The following is a 17,360-nucleotide window of genomic DNA, read 5'->3' as shown; positions in this document are numbered from 1 at the left end:
TAATAAATACCATACCCTCTACTAAATTTAATACACCAGCAAATGTCTTACGTTTTACTCTGTCCAATAGATTTTCTGCCATAATGTGCTTAATCTCTCATTTATAATAGCAACATTTTTATTCATTATTATGTATCTTGTTTTGTTCAGTTCATATTATGCTTTTACTACTATTTTCTTTTTAGATAAACATGTAATGCTCTTGGAGAAGCTGTTTTACTTTTCAGAAAACATAACTGAAAACTCTTTCAGGAATACAATGCACTGGAACGTGACTTAATTGTAAATCTGCTTAAGAGTTTTCAATAATATTTGAAAATCCTTAAGATTACAAATAACATACCTTAAAGATTCAGATAGTGGTGTTAAAGTTCCATCTCCCCTGTCCACAACCCGAAAAAAATTCAACTGGTCTCCTTCCTGGTATACCAGGAATGTAACATGTTTACTGGATGGAACCTTTTCCCAGACATCATCTCGACAGTATTCTGCTATTTCCTTAATTGGGTCTTCCAACGGAACTACCAAAAAAAGAAACATGAAGAAAAAGAGGGCTTGAAATGGACTATGTTTTCATCTAAATGCTGAAACGAAGGACATGTTTATAGAAACTACTGTTTTTAATGAACCAAGTAAAAACATCAAGCAACCTTATTAAATAAATCTTATGCAATTTTGTCATGAAACCCTATTTTAAAATAGAAGTAAAACTGGCTTTAGTTTGTTGATTATCAACAAATTTTTCTACAGCTTTACAAAATTTAATGTTTCCTTTTTAATATTAGGAAAATCATTAGCCTCAAAAGCATCATCATGTAAGGTCTCAGGTACAGACCAAAAGCAACAACACCCCTTCCATAATTGCATAACTCTCTGGAAAAGTGTTAGTTCAGAACCTGGTATTTTCTCCAAGTCTGTCTGATGTACAATAATCCACAAACCACACGTGGCAAAATTGTGTATAAGTAGTCCTTGACTTACAATTGTAAAACTGTCATTAAGTTTTACATAATGATCTGAGTCATTAAGCGGATCAACACGTAACTATGCTTGATTTTACAGCTATTTTTGTGGTGGTGGTGGTTAAGCAAACACGTTTTCCCTAATAGGTGTTTTTTTTTGTGCCAGAACCAGAAGTATACACCCGAAATATGCAAACAATGGCAAAAATCAATGTTGGGTGACTGAGATCACGTGTGTGTGCGCGCGTTTGTGTGTATGTGTGTGTATGCAGCCACTTGAACTTTGAAAACAGGGTAGCTGTGGTACAGTTGTAACTTCAATAGTCACTAAGTGACTAGTCATTAAGTAAGGATTGTCTGTACTATTTTCTCCTATACATCTTGCTGAGATATAATAATATTTCATTAATGTTCACTACAGTATAACACTTTCTCAGCAGTTTCAGACAGATGGTGTGAAATCTTTAGCATAGAACTAGATCAGATTCAGAGGATGCAATGGGCTGTAAGAATAACCTTGAGAAAGAGGAGGAAGAGCTGCAACCAAAACAATGGTCAGAAAAAAAAATGTAAGTCCAAAACAAAATCGCAATTTAAGAAAATATCTCAGAAATAACCTTCCCTAGTTATCTTAAAAATAAAGGGTGGGGGAGGCACTTTCAGGCTTTCAAGATTCTATTACTGTAATCCTAAAAAATAAAATAAAATAAAAGCAGTAATAGAATTCAGAACTTTGATTTTTCTACTCTTATCTATCTTGAAGGGCTGACAGAGAGAACAGATTTTTATATTTGCTGAATTGGTTATTTTGAAATTCACCAGAGCTGTAATATTTATGATAAAACATAATGTGTTCTACCAATGTTTTTTTTATAATTTAGAAGTTGCAACTTATTTAGATAAGGCATTCCTTTAGAAATGTATTCCCCACAGTGTGCCTGCTTTCTCTCTTGAAATCCCTTCCTCTCCAATTAAGGTAAATACAAACATAATTTTCTCATTCTAATTTATCCCAGTGCTGGGGTAAACATTCCAAAGCCTGTGGGAACAAGGGAAAAGGCTAATAAGATTTGTCTTTTATCCGGCTTCCTCAAGTTCTGAAAACTTTTCCCACAGTTTGGGCTTACCCATCTGTTTGAAGTTGTATCCTTCTGGCACTGTAAAACAAAAAAAAATCTAAAGTAAAACCATAAGTATTGTCCTGGTCAGGTGGTTTTTTCCACTTAATGACCATTGCAAATTGGTCAAGTTACTGGTCCCAAATGTGATAGCTAAATGAGAGCTACCTCTACAGTGTGTAGTATGTTATTAAATTAAAACAAAAGGGGAAATAAATCATATACTAGCCCTAATCTCTTCCCACTCATTAAAGAAATGAAAAATATAATTTTAATTGACACACTCTATAAATACACAACAATTAAATATAAAAAGGCCTACCTCTTTTTGTATTAATAGGTCCACCACGCATTGCTAAGATCAGCTTCAAAGTACATCCTTCTGAAATGCTGTAAACAATCAATCAGACATATTTTGTAAACTTTTCTTCTAGGAAGAGTGCAGAGAAATGATGATTAGGAGTCTGGAGATTAAAACATATGACGAACAGTTGCAGAAACTGGGTACGTCTAATCTAACAAAGAGAAGGACTAGGTGTGACATGATAGCAGTCTTCCAATATTTGAGAGGCTGTCACAGAGAAGAGGGGGACAACTTATTCTCTTAAAGCACCTGAAGGCAAGACAAGAAATAACAGATGGAAAGTTATCACAGAGAAAGATCCAACTTAGAACTAAGGAGAAATTTCCTGTTTGTGAGAACAATTAATCATGGAATGGCTTGGCCCAAGAAGTTGTGGGTGCTCCATCACTGGAGGTTTTTAAGAAGAGAGTGGACAGCCATTTGTCCAGAATGGCATAGGGTCTCCTCCTCGGGCAGGTGACTGGATTAGAACACCTCTAAAATCCCTTCCAACTCTTTTTTAATATAATCACTCAAAAACAGTATTTGAATACTCACTGGTAATCATTCAAAGAATAGTCATCCTCCAGCTCCACATTATTCCAGATTAAATGCTGCTGAGATACAGGGATACCTTGAAATATTATTAAAATTGAATGGATTTATTTACTTTGTAAAACTATGACTAAAATTACTAAAATAGTTATTTACTTGGATATATATTCCTTAGAAATTAACACACTCTAAATAAAAAAATGATTTAAATTTGTATCATGCAAAACATTCCAGACTTAAACTCCTTATTTTTAGTGCCAGGATTAAATCCAAATAGTAAAAACTGCCTTTAAGTAAGGCAGTTAATACCAGTTGATTAGTAGTAAGAAGTAACAACAATCTTATATTACCTCACTACCATCAGGGTTAATTTCATTGACTACTGCCCTTGTTGTCAGCTGCCAAGTTGTGTCCAACCCATCGCGACCCTATGGACAACGTTCCTCCAGGCCTTCCTGTCCTCTACCATGTTCTGGAGTCCCTTTAAGCTCACGCCTACTGCTTCAGTGACTCCATCCAGCCACCTCATTCTCTGTCGTCCCCTTCTTCTCTTGCCCTCAATCTTTCCCAGCATTAGGCTCTTCTCCAGTGAGTCCTTCCTTCTCATTAGGTGGCCAAAGTATTTGAGTTTTAGCTTCAGGATCTGGCCTTCTAAAGAGCAGTCAGGGTTGATCTCCTCTAGGACTGACCGGTTTGATCGCCTTGCAGTTCAAGGGACTCGCAGGAGTCTCCTCCAGCACCATACTTCAAAGGCCTCAATTCTTTGGCGCTCAGCCTTTTTTATGGTCCAACTTTCACTGCCATACATTGCAACTAGGAAGACCATAGCCTTGACTATACGCACTTTTGTTGACAGGGTGATGTCTCTGCTTTTTAGTGTCCTGTCTAGATTTGCCATGGCTTTCCTCCCGAGGAGCAAGCGTCTTTTAATTTCTTGGCTACAGTCCCCATCTGCAGTGATCTTGGAGCCAAGGAAAATAAAATCTGTCACTACCTCCATTTTCCCCCCATCTATTTGCCAGGAATTGAGAGGGCCGGATGCCATGATCTTGGTTTTTTTATGTTAAGTTTCAATCCAAGTTTTGCAGACTACTGCCCTACAATTCCTCAATTTGCTCAAAATAGTATATATGATTTTTCCTTTCATTTTATCCTTGTAGTTCCATGAAATGGATTAGGTTGAAAGCCATTATAAGACACTTAGTAAAATTCACTAGGAATTAAGGATTTGAAGATAAATTTTCCAAGTCAGAATAATCCATCTTAACCCTAAGTAAGGACTTAAGTTAGTGATTGTATTTCAAACAACATGCAGTTTGTGAGTGAGGCATGAAGACAGTGATCAGGTTTATGGTCAACATGTGGTATTCTGAGAGAAAATGCAGTAATGCTTCTCCTCATTTAATGATGAAATTTGCAAAATACCAGATTTTATTCTGCTTTCATTTAATTACATGAGAATGATACTTAAGAGAACTGCCATAAATCCAAGATTGTTATATAATTCATGTACTGTAGTATTTGTTTGACCACTGCTGTTTTCTAACCTCCTTTCTCACTGATAAGAAGGTAGAAATGTTGTTGTTTCAATGTCACTGCAAAGGATTTAAAAGGATAAAAATAGGATCCAGGGAATTAAGATCCTACTCTTTACAAAATCTAAAGTAGAAAATAGAACAGTATCTTTACAAGCAGTCCTTGAGTTGTGATGAAAATTAGTACTGGGATAAGCGATACAATCATAAAGTGTGACTTCATGTGGCCACATTGTTTAGCAATACAATCCAGGCAGTCCTGTTTGTTGTTGTAACCTTAAGAAATGTAAGATATTAAGGGAGAAACAGAGGGAGTCCCAGATAAAGTGTGAGGATGCACAGAAGAGTGAGAGAGGCTCCCAGTGTCTCAATGTAGGTTATGCAACAAGTTGGTGTGTGTGTGCTACAATGCAACACAAGCTCAGAGAAGCTGGGAAAAGAGGGTGCTGGGGTGCCTATGTGTGAATGCAGGGAGGGACAGGGAAGGAAGGTGCTGGGGATGCATGCCTGTGTGTGGGTGCAGGGAAGCCAGGAAGGAGGTAACTGGTGGGTGTGAGCATGCAAAGGATGAAAGAGGGTGCTGGTGCGTGTAATGAGGGATGCAGTCCGTGCGAAGAAAGAATAGGTGGCAGGGGTTACAGTTACCTGGGCAATTTGTCACATTACCTGTTGGCTTCCCATTACCTTTGATAATGGGAAGCTGGCATAGAAAATCAGCAACAGTAATCATGTGACTGTAGGATGCTGCAACCAATCATAACTGCCAGCTGGCTGCCAAGCACTCAAATATTGTTCATGCGACTGTGGGGGGGCGTGCAACAGCTGCAACTTCAAGGGCTGGTCATCAGTCCCTTTGTTAACCACCAATGTAATTCCAAACAGTTACTGAATGAATGGCTGTAACTTGAGGACTATCTGCATTTCTTCGTTAATTTTCTGGTGTACTGTGGAATTCTGTAGACATAATATACAGATAGCCCTTAGGTAACAACCATTGGGACTATGAACTCTGCCGCTAAGTGGCTGCCATGAAGCAAAAAAAAAATATTGACATAATGCAATGGATAAAAGATAAAAAGTACTCTGTATTAGCTACTTATAACGCTATGGCCATAACAAGTGCCTCACTATGATGGAATGCTGGAATGTTGTTCATTTTCATTATATTATCTCACTTTTCATGAAAGGTGAAGCTTCAAAAATGAAATACGATCCAATGCAAGAACATTTTTGAGAAGGCTATTTGAAGAAGAATACAAACATTTCCCTTTTTGCTAATTATCCCAATGAATATCCAAAAGGGTGGGAGCGAAAGAGGAAAACTGAAATAAATTTGTAAGTATAGCTGTGGTCACATGATTTGCTTTAGCCACTGTATCACTTAGCAACCAAGTTGCTGGTCTCAATTGTCATTAAATGAGGACTATCTGGTTTGCTAAAGGTATCCTACACAGAACAGTCATTCATCATCCTTACCTTATATTGACAAAGTTTATTATAATTTGAGCTTTTATAAAAATACAAATATTTTTGTATTTCTACTGATATTTTGATTCAACCAATTATGTATGTTACATTTCCATCCAAGTTTACTTCTAGGAGCTCAATACAGATAAAAAAATTTATGTTCAAATTCTTGAGCAGACATTGAATTTTGTTGGTATTCTCTCTAAAATAGCTGAACTTTCAAATTTGAAAACTAAATCCTGATATAAAAAGATGTACCTTCCAGCCTCTGGATTTTAGCTTTCACAGAAATAACTGTTTCGAAAGGAGACACTTGCAATTCAAAGGATGTTCCTGTAAGAGTTTCAATGAAGAGCTCCATGGTCTCATAGAAAGTAAGTTTGCAATGACATGATCCAACATTATCCTCATTGAAGAAAGGGGGTTCCTTCTTGTTGGCCATTCTAGTATTCCTTGTGGGGAAAAATCAGTTGGGTGTTATATCTCAATTATGGAAAAATTATGTTTTTTTCATGTTTCAAGACGATACAAGATTCTGTTGTCACAACATTTAGGAAATAATATTAACATCTATTAAAGCACAGTACATATTTAAAGGCAAAAAATGTAAATACCTGTAAATAAATGACTTCTTTCACTGCATTATTGTTTATAACAGAAAGAGTACACTAAATTTTAAAATTCAGAGCCATTGTCTATGGAGATTGTCAATCATCCAGGTCATAGTTGTGTCAAAGATGGTTTTCAAAAGGCTACTTTATAACAGAAAGAGTACACTACATTTTAAAATTCAGAGCCATTGTCTATGGAGATTGTCAATCATCCAGGTCATAGTTGTGTCAAAGATGGTTTTCAAAAGGCTACTTTCTTAGGTGTTTTTTTTCCTTGAAAACATTTTGCTTCTCATCCAAGAAGCTTCTTCAGTTCTGGCTGAATGGTGGGGAATGGAAGGATTTATATTCCTTACATTTATGTTCTGATTCAGAGCAATTTTTCGCATGGAAATAAAATAAGTCTCACCGAAGAAAGATAGTTAAGATTTTCCTTACAAAAAGACCACTTTGGTGCAAGCAAGTAGATGGAAATCTTCATTATACTAATGACTGAGGAAACTGAAGTCAACAGAGATCAATTTTGTAATAGATATCTTAAAAACATTTTCTATCCCCAAATTCCTACATCTATGAAGAACCTATAACTTTGGAAGATTAGTGTTCAAGGGAAAACAAGCCAACAGAGAAAAGCATTTCCATTAATGTCAACAGCCAATTCCCAAGCAATGAAAATAATAAAAGATCAAGTGTGCTATAACGATCCAATTGGCAATTCTACAACTACAGAATATATAAAACTATTATGTGAATCTACTACTATTACAATGTTTTTACTCCTGCCAGCTGTGTACTCAGAATATTCTACTGATGCTGAATGGCACTAATTGTTTTCTGTATGTTACTGCAAAAGCTCCTGTTGCAAAATAAGATGCAGAACTTCACTAAAATGTTTGAAACACAACCAGAATTCATTTACTGAGCTACAGTTGCCCAGCTTGTAAGCCGCCCTGAGTCTTCGGAGAAGGGCGGGATATAAATGGAATTAAAATAAATAAATAAAAATAAAATTTGGTCTTGCTGATGGATGTCATGCTAAGCACTCTGGGAAACTACATATTGATTTCACAAACGTTCAAGTTAATAGAAACCTGCTATTACTTCCATAGAACCAAAGAAGTTGATAAGTTACTGTGATCTGCCTTACGTTAATATAGATTTCCCGCTTTTTTTGATGAACCACGACAACCTAGATCCTTGTGCCCTCCACCATGCACAGCCATGCAGATATACCCTGTGTATTATATACCCTGTGTATTATCAAGTTACTTACATTCTCTATCTCTAATAATCACTATATGCCACAGTGAAAAAAAAAGGAAATTAAGCTGTAATGTTTGAGTGTACACAACTATGGAGAAAAAGACCCGGGCAAGTTCTCACTCAACTACTCAACCTCCACTCTCCCATCTACAACATAAGAGGACAGGCTAATATGTGCAGAATTAGTAGAGCTTTCTTGATTAAGAGCACCAATGCTATTTTAACCCCATTTGGACAACCAGCCAAGCCGGCCCTCGCCTTTCCCACAGGATTGGGAAATCAAAGCTTGCTAGTTTTGCCCGTTTCCGTCCTTACGGTCAGGGCGGGAAAAAGCCCCGAAACCCAGGAAACGAAAAGAGGACGCCAGAAAAAAAAACAACGCCTCAAGATGGAAGCGCGGAAGGTGTCTTCTTCCGGGAACTGTCCTTTACTGGGCTGGGCTCTGTGGGCCAGTTCCGGCCCTGGTCTTGCCAGCAGGCCCTCTCGACCTCCAGCCCCCAAAGGGAAGAAAGCAGCTTCCCTCTAACTCCCAGGCCAGGAAGATCACAGGCCCCACTCCGGAGCCTCCCTTTGAAGCCGATGGCCAGGACGGCTCCCGGGACACACCAGCTCTTCGGGAACGCTGACAGAAAAGACGACGGCGGGCGGGCGCGCGCGCAACCACGCCTGCTTCCCCAGAGGCGGCCAGGTGGGGAGACCCGTCCTCCTCACCTGCCGTTTCTCGCCACGCAGGGCCCTGCGGGACGGGCGGGAGGGGCTGACGCGACGCCTCCCCCTTTCACGGAGCCGCTGAGGCAGCCATGGAGCGGAGAAGACGCTCGCGAGGGAAAGACATTCGAGCCGCACGGCAGCGCCCGTTCCCTCCGCCCGGCGGCGAAAGGGCGGCGCTTGCCCGTCCTCCCTCCCTTTGTGACGCCATAAACGTGCGAGTCCGGTTGCTTAGGAACGGGACTCCAATCGTGGCGCGGCTCGGAAACTGGCGGGAAGGGGCCGCTCCGGCCTTGGGCGGCTCAGCTGCGGCGACGCTTCGCCAGGGACTTGCGGTCCCCCCCTTTCTCCCCCCCCCTTCAAAGGCCTGGGGGGGGGTCCTTTTACCCTTCATTCGTTCGTCGGTAATCCTCACGTGAATGCAGAATGCAGAATAACGGCGTTGGAAGGGACCTTGGAGGTCATCTAGTCTAATCCTGCTTAAACAGGATACCCTATACCAGGAGTCCCCAATCTCCGGTTCGTGGGCCGACACCGATCTGCAGCATGCCAGCAACCGGTCCAGGCAAACAATCGAAGCCCAACCCATGAGATGCAAGCAGCCCACAAAACCACGCTCCCTCTGTCCCACGGAACTGGTCCCTGATGCCCAAAAGCTTGGAGTCTGCAGCCCTATACCATTTCTGACAAATGGCTGTCCAGTCTCTTCTTAAAAGCCTCCAGTGATGGAGCACCCACAACTTCTGAAGGCAAGCCGTTCCACTGGTTTATTGCCAGGAAATTTCTCATTTCTCGGTTGAATCTCTCCTTGACCAGTTTCCATCCATTGTCCCTTGTCTGGCTTTCTGGTGCTTTGGAAAGTGGGTTGTCTCCCTCTATATGACAGCTCCTCAAATATTGGAATACTGCTATCATGTCACCCCTGATCCTTCTCTTCCCTAGACCAACCATGCCCAGTTCTTGCAACTGTTCTTCATGTTTTAGCCTCCAGTCCCTTAATCATCTTTGTTGCTCTTCTCTGCACTCTTTCTAGAGTCTCAACAACTTTCTTATACTCTCAACATCTTTTTTACAGCGGTCTATAAAATGGTCTCAAGACCTCGTGCCTGCACAGATGGGGACCACCAATTTACCTGCCCGGATGGCTCGTCGATTTTGGAAGGCTTTTCCATACATCTCTGGACCCTCATCTGTTTCTTCTCAGTCACTTCTTTTTTTCCCCCCTGGAACTGCAAGCACCCAAAATACGGAGCCTCAATGATACCTCCGCTTGGATTCCCAGAGAGTGCCAGCAGGTGTGCATGAGACCCTCCTTCACTTTGCAAACTGAATCCAGAAGTGGCAGGGGATCTTACAGACAGCAGTGTGTGGGGCACTTTCTAAAGTTATCAGATAAAATGAAAATTGAAAGCAAATACATAAAAAATAACAATGACCAAATCTTGTAAAAAGAATGTACCATGATCTCAGATGATATAGAACATCTTTTATATTGTGTGAAAACAGTAATCTGAGGAGGCCCACAGAGAGGGCCTCCTCAGGGTGCCACCGGTCAGAAAATGTCATCTGGTGGCCCCCAGGGGGAGGTCCTTCTCTGTGGGCGCCCCAGATTTATGGAATCGTTTGCCGGTTGAGCTCCGGATGGCGCCCGACCTTCGCTCCTTCTGACGCGATCTGAAGACTTACTTGTTCGAACAAGCCGGCCTGGCCTGATGGGTGATGGGTTTGGGTTTTAATGTCGTTTTAATGTATTTTAATCTATTGTTGTAAGCTTGGGAATCTTGTTTAATCTTTTTTAATTTTTGTATTCTTGTATTTTTATATGTTTGCCCTGTTCACCGCACTGAGTCCTTCGGGAGAAGGGCGGTATACAAATAAAATTATTAATTAATTATTAATTAAAACTCTAGTATGTATACAGTATCTCAAATTTGTTACCAAATGTATAAATTGCATTTTTCCGAATGTATAAGCAGATAGCAGACATCTATTAGCAAAAGATCAGAAATAATCTAATATTATCCAGAATATTAATGTGAAGCTTTTTATATCTTCAGAATTTTAATAGAATACAGGTAGTCCTCAAAGCCTTTTGTTTAGTGACTATTCAGTTACAATGTCACTGTTGCAGCATCTCCATGGTCAGGGATCAAAATTTGGATGCTTGGCAGTTGGCTCACATTTATCATAGTTGCAGTGTCCCAGGATCATGTGATACTCTTTTGCGATCTGACAAAGGCGAAGACAGTGGGGAGGCCAGATTCACTTAATAACTGTGTTACTAAGTTAACAACTGCAATGATTCACTTAACAATTGTGGCAAGAAAGGTCATAAAATGGAGCAAAACTCACTTAACAACTGTCTCACTTAGAAACATAAATTTTGGGCTCAGCTGACATTATTGATAACATACTGTATGTGGTTTAAGGTAATCTTTTAGGTAATTTAGAGAATGAAACTATCAGGAACCTCATAAAAATTGAGTACCTGTTTCAAACAGCTCCCCAAAAATAATATCAAAAGCACTATCTCCAACCAGAGTTAATTTTACCAGTGTTAGTTGAAGAAATTATATCAAGCATCTAATGATAGATGCACAAATACAGCCTTAACTGGATGCAGAAGAGTTGAAAGAAGCTGTAGCTAATAAGCTTTTGGTATACACAATCGTAAGAACTGGAAACATAATCAGGGAACATTATTAAGAGATTCTTATGTTGGTGAGGGTGCGTTATCAGTTTTAAATAAACTGACACTAAAAGATACTTGAAAAGGTTTAATATAACTCCAATAGGAGAGGAGACAAGAACCTGCTCTTCTCCTAATCAGCTGGAAAGCCATTAGAAGCCTTTGCTTTTTTTGCAAATTTAATTGCAGTCAATTTCTTGAAGAGAAGGGGGTAAAACTCAGTTTAGTAGCCTGGTTTTGTGATATCTCACGTTTTGTAAAAATAAAAAAGCTATCTGCTTAATTAAACTGTTCATTCAACAAATATATATCCACTACACATCTGAAAATATATATGTACTGTTAACTGAGACTGAAATAAGATGAATTTTTCACATAGCTTTAGATCCCAAAGAATGTCATCTAAAGAAAAATAGTTTTTTTATTTGCTGAGGAAAGAATATTCACTTTGGGAAAAACTGATGAAATGCCAAATAGCCAGCCTTCATACTTGCATTGCATGCGCACCGGCTGGCCACACACATGATCTGTTGGCAATTAGGCCACGGTCCAGTAGTGGGCTGTGGCCCACAGATTGGGGACCCCTGTTCTAATCCAACCCCCTGCTGATGCAGGGAACTCTATACCATTCTGAACAAATGGCTGTCCAATCTCTTTAAAAACCTCCAGCTATGGAACACCCACTTCTGGAGTCGAGCCATTCCATTGGTTAATTCTTCTGTTAGGAAATTTCTCCTTAGTTTTAGGCTGGATCTCTCCTTAACAAGTTTCCAACCTTTACTTCTTACTACCCTTACTACCTCAGGTGCTTTGGAGAATAGATCGACCTTTTCTCTGTGACAATCCCTCAAATATTAGAAGACTGCCATCATGTCACCCCTAGTCCTCTTTGTTACTCTAAACATAACCAGTATCTGCAACTGTTCATCTTATGTTTTAGCCTACAACTTCCTAATCATCTTTGTTGCTCTTCTCTACACTGTTTATGGTTTCAACATCTTTTTTGTAGTTTTCACTTTTTTGTACTTTTTTTAGTTATGTGTCCTGTTTTCCAATTTTTATACTTGTCCTTTTTGTCTTTCAGTTTATCAGAGAGTTCTTTATACAGCCATGCTGATTTCTTTTGGGATCTTTTTCAGCAGTATCGGACTTTTATAATCTCATTTTCTGAGTTTCCCAAATTTTTTTGAGTTGTTTTCTCCTTTAATGTTTTCATCCATGGAATCCTTCCCAAGCTAAGTTTATTGAAATCAGCTGTTCTTAAAGTCTAAGACACTAAATTTTGTTCTATAGGTTGTAACTGCATTATGTTGAATTCCAATATGACATGGTCACTCTCCTCCAAAGTTCCCACAACTTCATCTCTTTCTACTGTTTTATTTCTACCAGTAAGAATTGACTCCAGTACAGCTGGCCCTCAAGTTCCTTTCTATACCTTTTGAGAGACAAAGTTGTCCTCTAGGTTTGTCAGGAAACTGTTCGAGTTTGTCTCCCAGCTGATGTCAGGGTTGTAGTCTACTTCCTGCATACCTTAGCAAACTGATTAGCAAAAAGTTCATCTATTTCTTCTGGTTGGTCTGTAGTATACACCTATGGCAATGTCATTCCTTTCCCCCCTCTATACTTCTATAATCTGAAATAGTGCATAATTTAATTCAGATCCCTTTCAGCTACTATATGATTGGGTAGTTTACAAATCTTGGAAAACAATTATGTATGAGTTCTAAATAGTTGAATCATTCATGTGAATGTTACATTAAGTATTAATGTAATGTGTAATACCAAAAGCAGGTAAAAATAATCCAATCTTGATTAATATTGAAACAGAGCTTAATGGCAGTGCTAGAAGATCATGGCAAGTGATATTCAAGTCTATGGTATAGCCTTGAATAAAAATGAAAGCCAATTTGTAATCTTATTGTTAGATCCTAAAAAAAGCTTTTGGCAAAATATACACAGTACATTTTTGCTGTATAATAAAGGTTTGGATTTTTTTTTGAAATTTATAAAATGGATCAAGATATATGATTAGTACACATCTAAAATAAAGGTTAGTGGTGTGTTTTCTGCTGCTTTCTTATTATTTAGAGGAAGTAAGCAAGGATGCCAGTTTTAGGCTTGCTTTTTGATATTTGCATGGAACCCTCGGCTTGTACTTTTAGACAACTTTGGGAGATTTACAGGGTAGTATGCAATTTACTTGAATATAAATTGATTTTATTTGTGGATGATACCTCATAGTACTATCCTGGTGTTGGTACTCGCTCCCTCCTTAACCAGGAGGTGAGAGAGGATCCGTTGCAGGGACGGGCCGAGGAGTTTAGTCATCATCTGACGGACAAAATCACTCAGATCTGGGCTGGCTTGGACTCTGACTGGGCGGAGTCTGACGTGGAGGAATCGGACGGTCTTGAGCATGTTATCTGGACTGAGTTCGATCTTGTTTCCCCTGATGATGTGGACAGGATCATGGGGAGGCTGAGCTCCACCACCTGTTTGTTGGATCCGTGCCCCTCATGGCTGGTTTATGCGGCCCGGGAGGAGACACGAGGCTGGTTCCAGGCAGTAATAACTGCTTCTTTGAAGGAGGGTGTCTTCCCCGCCGCCTTGAAGGAGGTGGTGGTGAGACCCCTCCTCAAAAAGCCTGTCCTGGACCTGGCTGTTTTAAATAACTATCGTCCAGTCTCCAACCTTCGTTTTTTGGCGAAGGTTGTTGAGAGTGTGGTGGCGCATCAGCCTCCTCTGTTCCTGGAGGAAACTGATTATCTCGACCCGTACCAATCGGGTTTCAGGCCTGGACACAGCACGGAGACAGCATTGGTCACGCTGGTGAATGATCTCTGGCGGGCTCGGGACGGGTTGTTCCTCTGTCCTAGTCCTATTAGATCTCTCAGCGGCTTTTGATACCATCGACCATGGTATCCTACTGCGGCGTCTCAGGGTTTTTTTTTACGGTGGTTCTCCTCCTATCTCCTGGGCCGCTCGCAGTTGGTGTTGACGGGAGGGCAGAGATCCATCCCGAGGCCTCTCGTTTGTGGAGTTCCTCAGGGGTCGGTTCTCTCGCCCCTCCTGTTCAACATCTATATGAAGCCGCTGGGTGAGATCATTCATGGTTTCGGGGTGGGGTATGATCAGTACGCTGATGATACCCAACTTTTTCTCTCCACCCGAACCAACCCAGTGATGCCCTCGCCGTGATGTCCCGCTGCCTGGAGGCAATCCAGGTCTGGATGGGGAGAAACAGGCTTCGTCTCAATCCTGCCAAGACTGAGTGGCTGTGCATATCGGCATCTCGGGTTAACCAGACTATTCCACCTTTAACAATGGGGGGTGAGGTGTTACCCCCGTTGATAGGGCTCGCAACTTGGGCGTCCTCCTAGATTCACAGCTCAATTTTGAAGACCATATAGGAGCCGTGACCAGGGGGGCTTTTGCCCAGGTTCACCTGGTGCGCCAGTTGCGACCCTACCTGGACCGAGATGCCCTACACACAGTCACTCATGCGCTCGTGACCTCCCATTTAGACTACTGCAACGCTCTCTACATGGGGCTGCCCTTGAGGACCACTCGGAGGCTTCAGCTGGTGCAGAATGAGGTCGCGCGAGTTGTGATGGGGGTTTCCGATACTCCCATGTAACACCTCTACTCCGCGAGCTGCATTGGCTCCCGGTTGCCCTCCGGGTAAGATTCAAGGTGCTGGTGATGACCTATAAAGCCCTAAATGGCTTGGGTCCGGGATATCTGAGGGAACACCTGCTGCCAGCATCAAATTCCCTTCGTCCAGTGTGCTCCCACAGGGTCTTCTCAGGGTGCTGCCGGTAAAAGATTGCCGGCGGATAACACCCAGGGGGAGGGCCTTCTCAGTGGGTGCGCCTGCCCTCTGGAACCAGCTGCCCGTGGAGCTTAGAACTGCCCCCAACCTCCATTCATTTCGCCAGGACCTGAAGACCTGGCTCTTCGAGCTCTTTGGCCCAGGCTGAGAATTTTAATTTTAATTGGGGTTATTTTTTTTCAGGATTTAATCTTTTTAAATTGTTTTTAACTTTTGTATCAATCTTTGTTTTAAATACCCTGTAAACCGCCCTGAGTCCTTCGGGAAAGGGCGGTATATAAATCCAATAAAATAAATAAATAAATAAATAATAGATGCCTTTAGTAAAATAACAAAATATTCTATTATAAGTGGTCCAATTCGGAACTGATGCTATTAAGATAAAATTTGGTTACCCATCCATTTAAGGAATATTAGTTAATTTCATATTTCTGTCAAAACTATTTAGGTATATACATATCGAAAGAGATAAGGTTTTTCTCATCTCATACGGATAGATAGGTGGTTTCCCAGTGTTTGTCACTTCAGCAATCTGTCAGTGGTACATCCCATGCAAAGTCTTGTCTTGCCATGGCACCTCCACTTAATCTCAGCAGTTCGTCTTTGGGTGCCGTCTTACTGATGTACTCCTGGATGCTCTGGGTTTCGGTCCAGGACAGTAGCTATGACACTCATCACACCCCATACAATACCATAACTTGCATTTATTAATTTTATTTAAACTATTCTTCCTCCCAAGGGAAGGATTTAAGGAATAAAGTAAAATGCTATATTGTGGGATTTAGGGTTACAAGTAGATGGACCCAGCTGGTTAGTTTTCTACAACTGCAAGAACTTCAGATGTAAGCCAGTATAACTACTTTGTCACTGCATCCAAACCAACGAGAAATCACACTTTCAAAGAACTATTTGAATGCACATACCCCTTTTTTTTTAAACGGACTGAATAGTGGAGAAAATGCATAGTATTTGACATGAGAAAGTATCCAATAAATGATGTGGACATTCAACCCAAAATGTGCATTTTTATCACCTGGTAGTGATACTATATTAAGGTAAACTGAGATTCAACGCGAACAGAATTCTGATGGAATGCAAAATCAGTGATTACTCTCAGTTTTTGATAGTTATTTTTATGCAATCCCCAGAAATATTTTAATATTGTACATACTGGCAGATAAGCCAAGAATGTTGAGTACCAAAATGCACCTAAAAAATTGGGTTCAGCTCATCCACAAATTGGCTTACCTGTGAGTGTATACAGTATTCTTTTTTAAAGTATATATATTTCCCATATATACTTGCATGTAAACCCATCTGCAGATAGGCAGACCTTAATTTTTTTTTTACCAAAACACCATGAAACACATAGGACAGCTTATTCACCGATGGAACCTTTTTAAAGTGCAATTTGGTAAAAAAAAAAAGGGGTTACCTTATCGAAGGTTACCTTATCTGTAAGTATATATGGTAGTGAAAAATTCCATGCCATCTTATCCCATCCCTTCCAGCAAAAGGAAATAATTTTTATCAGTAACCAAGGATATACTCAAAAGAATTCAGATTTTCATAATCATGAGTTATAATTATAAACTTAATTCCAGAAAGTGAGTTTACTTACAATATAGCAGATCAGAAAACATTGATTATGTAAATACCATTTATCGATATTAAATGTTCTGTAATTTTGATTCATACTATACATATATGTATATATATTACATTGCCAGTAACAAGCTGATTAGGACAATTATTGTTTGCTCAAATAGCTTTTATAATATTTTTTAAAATGTCACATGGAGTAAAATAGATAAGTGAATGAGTCCAGGAATATTCAGTTTTGTCACATCCAGTATTTGATTAGAAAATGAAGGAATTAACATTCAGTGACAAGTTGAAAATACATTGGACAGCAGTCTCTTTATTAGTGCCCTTGAAATGCATTGAGTGGGTCATCAAAAGTGCTTGCTGTTCTAAGTTCACACTTACTTCCTGAGACTGACTGAAAGACAGTCTTTTTTGTTGATGTCTTAGATTGACTAGCAGGGGAGAAGATATCATCTAGAGAGAGGGAGAAAACAGTTTATGACCAGAACTATTTCACAGATTTTTTTTTTTAGAAAATGATGAGTTACATTTATATTAACAGGAATACAGGGAAGGATGTCAATAAAAAGTCTGCTGGATCCTAGGCACATTCTTAGCAAAGACATCAATAATGCATTGCTCAAAACATGCGATAGGTCTGAAATAACAGAAACAGGAAATTCTACTGTT

The 17,360-nt window shown here is 40.0% G+C and overlaps 2 protein-coding genes across 28 annotated transcripts in view; both read right to left on the bottom strand.

Moving 5' to 3' along the window:
- The window catches only part of ZFAND4 (zinc finger AN1-type containing 4), a 38,658-nt gene extending 28,731 nt beyond the window's left edge, over nucleotides 1-9,927 (bottom strand). The window contains exons 1-6 of one of the 10 annotated variants that reach the window (XM_083361693.1): nucleotides 9,696-9,927; nucleotides 6,239-6,432; nucleotides 2,982-3,057; nucleotides 2,403-2,470; nucleotides 2,090-2,119; nucleotides 344-521 (exon numbers count right to left, since the gene is read on the bottom strand). In XM_083361693.1, coding sequence (XP_083217819.1) covers nucleotides 344-521; nucleotides 2,090-2,119; nucleotides 2,403-2,470; nucleotides 2,982-3,057; nucleotides 6,239-6,422 — 536 coding nt within the window. In that variant the 5' untranslated portion in view covers nucleotides 6,423-6,432; nucleotides 9,696-9,927. Of the gene's footprint in view, nucleotides 1-343; nucleotides 522-2,089; nucleotides 2,120-2,402; nucleotides 2,471-2,981; nucleotides 3,286-6,238; nucleotides 6,433-6,594; nucleotides 8,495-8,565; nucleotides 8,737-9,695 lie in introns of those variants that run through there. The other 9 variants (XM_083361700.1, XM_083361691.1, XM_083361694.1 and 6 more) reach the window with 9 other exon arrangements.
- Nucleotides 9,928-15,767: 5,840 nt separating this feature from the next.
- Nucleotides 15,768-17,360, bottom strand: part of LOC310639783 (WASH complex subunit 2C-like) — a 52,062-nt gene continuing 50,469 nt past the window's right edge. For 11 of the 18 annotated variants that reach the window (XM_083361670.1, XM_083361687.1, XM_083361680.1 and 8 more), the window contains one exon: nucleotides 15,768-17,144. In XM_083361670.1, the coding sequence (XP_083217796.1) occupies nucleotides 17,008-17,144 (137 nt within the window). In that variant the 3' untranslated portion in view covers nucleotides 15,768-17,007. The remainder of the gene's footprint in view (nucleotides 17,145-17,360) is intronic. The other 7 variants (XM_083361673.1, XM_083361674.1, XM_083361676.1 and 4 more) reach the window with 1 other exon arrangement.

Source organism: Vipera ursinii (genome assembly GCF_947247035.1).
Source record: "Vipera ursinii genome assembly, chromosome: 4".
Classification (NCBI taxonomy): Eukaryota; Metazoa; Chordata; class Lepidosauria; order Squamata; family Viperidae; genus Vipera; species Vipera ursinii.
This window is presented reverse-complemented; position numbering and strand designations above follow the sequence as displayed.